The 3,861-nt window shown below is 60.0% G+C and overlaps 1 protein-coding gene across 3 annotated transcripts in view; it reads left to right on the top strand.

The window, feature by feature from the left end:
- Nucleotides 1-3,861, top strand: part of LOC113208055 (uncharacterized) — a 301,854-nt gene that overhangs the window by 168,423 nt on the left and 129,570 nt on the right. For all 3 annotated transcript variants that reach the window (XM_052272910.1, XM_052272911.1, XM_052272912.1), the window contains one exon: nucleotides 216-421. In XM_052272910.1, the coding sequence (XP_052128870.1) occupies nucleotides 216-421 (206 nt within the window). The remainder of the gene's footprint in view (nucleotides 1-215; nucleotides 422-3,861) is intronic.

Raw genomic sequence — 3,861 nt, 5'->3', positions numbered from 1 at the left:
CCCCTGCTCGCTCAACTTCACCACCCCGCCGTCTGTGGCGCTCATTTCCTCTTTTGTATTTGGTCCGTCCTGTGACTCCCGAAGGGTTCGTTTTTAACTAAATTCAGTCTAGTGCAACTTTCGCCTCCCCGTTGTTTCACTTATGTCTTCAATGCCACGCCTTTATGGGGGGAATCCTAACGCTCTTTTCATGCGGATCGCCTCGTTTGTTGCAGAGGTTGGCGGCCTGAGCGACGTGAAGGTGCAGATGCCGCAGTCCGCCAGCCCGGGGGACGACGTGTACATGCGGTGCCTGTACAACCTCGACAACGACCAGCTCTACACCGTCAAGTGGTACAAGGGCCGGCAGGAGTTCTTCCGCTACGTGCCCAAGGAGCTGCCCAACACCAAGGTGTTCCCGTTGCCGGGCGTCAATGTCGACGTGAGTATCTTTACACGCCCACACGTATCCCCTGCTGCGAGAGAGCGCTGGACCGCGCCAGGTGTATTCTTGCTTTGAGAGGGGGGGCCTCCTCTTGTTTGCTGTTTGCGCTCGCAGCCGCCGTAATGACCTGCTTTTCATGTGTTGCCTTGCGCGTCACGGCGACAGAGACATGTGAGTGTCGTGCGCGGGCGCGGCGCGGGCGCGGCGCACGCCAGACTGCCGCGGCGACCCACATGTGTAGTTCAAAAGGACAACACCGCGGGGCTCTCCGCGACCCGCCTCCCCCTCCTCTCCACCTCGGCTTGTTACGATCCGCCGCTGGTGGTCGCGTTATTGCAGAACTAACCTGTTTTTGGCGCGTAACTCGCGTGTCGTTCTGGTTCGAGTTAACGGGCCGAGAGAGTAGGCAAACCTGCACTACCACTGTATGGACGGGAGGAGGGAAGGCGGAAGGTGGAGTGTTTTTTGGGGGATGAGGGATCGGTTTGCTGCTGCTCTTGCAGGTGGACTCCCTCCCCATACAAGGGGGGTGGTAAGCATGGGGTTGGGAAAGTCAGGAAAGGGGGAAGAGGGGGCGCTCGTGTGTGCTCCTTCCTCGTTCTCTTTGTCGTGAGGTCTTAGGGTCGCCACCGCGGGGCTGCTTAAACTGTGCAAACCTTAAACACTCCAGGCTGCGGGGGATGTGTTGGAGCTGTATATGATTGTCTCCATTTCCCTCGACGACTCGCGTGTGCGCGTGCACGCGTTTTCGCCTGGAACCATTTCGCCAAATAGCTTTGGGCTGTGTGTTCGTGTGTGTGTGGGAGGGGGGGGGGGCAGGAGGGAATGGTGCCGCAGGTGAGGCCGTGTCACTCACTTGGCGCGCTGCGCCCCGGACCGGTCCGCACCACACCTGCCCGCTGCATATTCATACCCGGCCTGGGTAACGAGCGTCTTGAGCGGGAGCGGGGACGGGTCGGCGGGGCCGCTGAGTGGCGCCGACCAGCTGGGCCGGGTGGAAATGCTCCCCGCCGTACCGCATCTCCCCGCCACTGGATGCGGTAAAATATTTTGGGTCCCTGCTCCCTCTATACTCCCGACCTGAGAGGGGGGGGGGGGGCTCACTGACGGACAGGGCGGGAGGTTTCTGTCCGCGTGATCCTCGCAGGAGGCGGGTCGAACCTTGCGGGGCTGCCTGCCTGCCTGGGCCGCACAGCAGCTGTCCGAACAGCGGTAAATCAGTGAGCGGCTTAGCTTTCGTTTGGAAACTTGGGTCGAGTTGAACACACACACACACACACACACACACACACACACACTCACACTCACGCGCAGCTCGGGCGAGATCCCCTGTGAAGCAGAGGGGAAGGGCGGCGTGTGGTGGGGCGGGTCCGCGCGCCGTACGCGCGATCCACCCGGATGTGGTGTGTGTGGGACTTGCTGGCAGCTTGTGTAATCCAAAGTGGGGGGGGGGGGGGGGGTAGGTTGACTCGCTCGCAGCTAGTTTTACACCTCACACGGCAGTTTAGGCGCAAGTGCAGAACTAACTTGGGGCTCCGCCTGCCGTGCTCGCAGGAGCGCGCTGAAACCGTCTGGTGGCGTTTGCGATAGTACGTACGTCCTGCGAGTCGCGCGCGGAGCCTGGCGGAGCCCAAGCCAGCTAGGGCCCGGCCCAGGGCCCCCCTCATTAACCCGGAGTGCAGCCGGCGCTATCTGCTCGCACTCACGCCTCATCCCGATGCCACACCGCCACGCGAGTACTTTCCCTCGCTACACGGGCGTTAACGTGATTGCGAGTTTGTATTTGGGGTCGAGCAGTCTCGTGGTAGTGGTGTGTGTGTGTGTGTGTAAAGGCCCAGCACAGGGAGGGCGCCGCCCGACAGACCGCGCCGTACACTTTTTTTTTTGTACCCGCCTTTCACGGCGAGGACGAATATCCTCGAGGGCAGCTGCTGTGCCCTCGGCGCGGCGCCTCTACGACGTACGGGCACCCTAACCCCCCGGCCGGGGGGGCCACCCTAGTAAGCCCGGCCAGCACGCGCCCTCACACGGGCTAACCGCAATTGATGGCTGTGGTCTGCCGGATATGAGGGAACCTAAGGCCCCCCGCCCTCCTCCCCATACGTACCGCGCCCTCTGCCGGACTTGCGGTGGTGGCGGCGGTGGGGTCCTGGAGGGCCGGGCCGCTCGGTGTGCCATGAGGCCCCAGTGACCCGTACCGGAGCTCCCTCCCCCCCTGGGGGGGCAGCTCGTCGTGCGTGGGAGCCAAGGGGTCTGCCCCTGCCGGCCCCTGGCGGCCCCTGTCCCCGGCGGGGCGGTGTGTTTGGCGTGCTTAGCGCTGTGGTCAGGGCGCCCCACGACACTGCAGCTGCTGCCCCGGGAATGCACATCGGCGCTCTGGCTGGACACCACAGCCATGGGTTACACCATGTCGAAGACAACCTCACGTCTTGACATCTTTGATTGAAACTGAAACCTCGACTGAAACCACCCACGGAAGTGCAAGTTTACATCTGTTGCGCATCATAAAATGTGTGTGTGTGTGTGTGTGTGTGTGTGTTTGTGTTAGTTGTGTACCGTCAAATAACATTGAACCGTGCGTGGACCACCTCTGTCTGGCTGCTCTTTGACACAGGGTAAAAACGATGTCTCATTTTTTGAGGGGAAAGGGAAAACTTTGAGGAACTTCCATATTTGAGGAAAAACTCCTCTGATTTTGCCTCAGATTTTGAGGAATGTCCTCCAAAAATGAGGAAAAATCCCACATTTTTTCAGGAGGAATCCTCGAAATCTGAGGAGATTTTCATAAACTAAGGCAGTTCCTCAAAGTTTTCCCTTTTCGCTTGAAAAATGAGACATCGTTTTTACTGTGCACGAACTGCAAAAATTAGGGGGCACATTTAGACCTCAATATGTGCCACATTGCAGCAACAATGTGATGGTCCAAATCACACGCATGAGCACGACCACCGGTTCTCTTGTGGCAGCTCTCAGCGCTTTAGCTTGAACGCCAGGAAAGTGTATACCGCACTACTTTTATAAAGCACCCTGTGATGGAAGGAAGTGAAATTTCATTCCCGTGTGTTGAGCCCTCGCCCGTCTTGCCTTTTCGCCCGTTGCACCAGCGGCAGTGTCGGCTGGCTACCTGAGGAGCTCTGTCGAGCAGCCGGCTGCGGTACGGGGCCGGTACTGGGCCCTCGGGAGCTGTAGGACTGCGGATTAGGCGTGCAGGTCCAGCCGGCCCCGGCCCTCCGCGCGCGCTTCCTTCTTCTCTCCCGTTCACGGTCGGCGGCATGTTGAGGCTGCTCTGTCGTCCTGGAAAGGGAAATTCGCGTTCCTTTTTTTTCTCATTCGGTTGAATTTGATCCCCCCCTTTTGCGACGGATCGCTCTCAGAGTGCTGCCCTGGCAAGCTGGCCGGCCGCCGCGCCGTCTTGTTGCGGTCCCCTTCCACCCGCC

Source organism: Frankliniella occidentalis, unplaced genomic scaffold, assembly GCF_000697945.3.
Source record: "Frankliniella occidentalis isolate FOCC.00 unplaced genomic scaffold, Focc_3.1 Scaffold230, whole genome shotgun sequence".
Lineage (NCBI taxonomy): Eukaryota > Metazoa > Arthropoda > Insecta > Thysanoptera > Thripidae > Frankliniella > Frankliniella occidentalis.
This window is presented reverse-complemented; position numbering and strand designations above follow the sequence as displayed.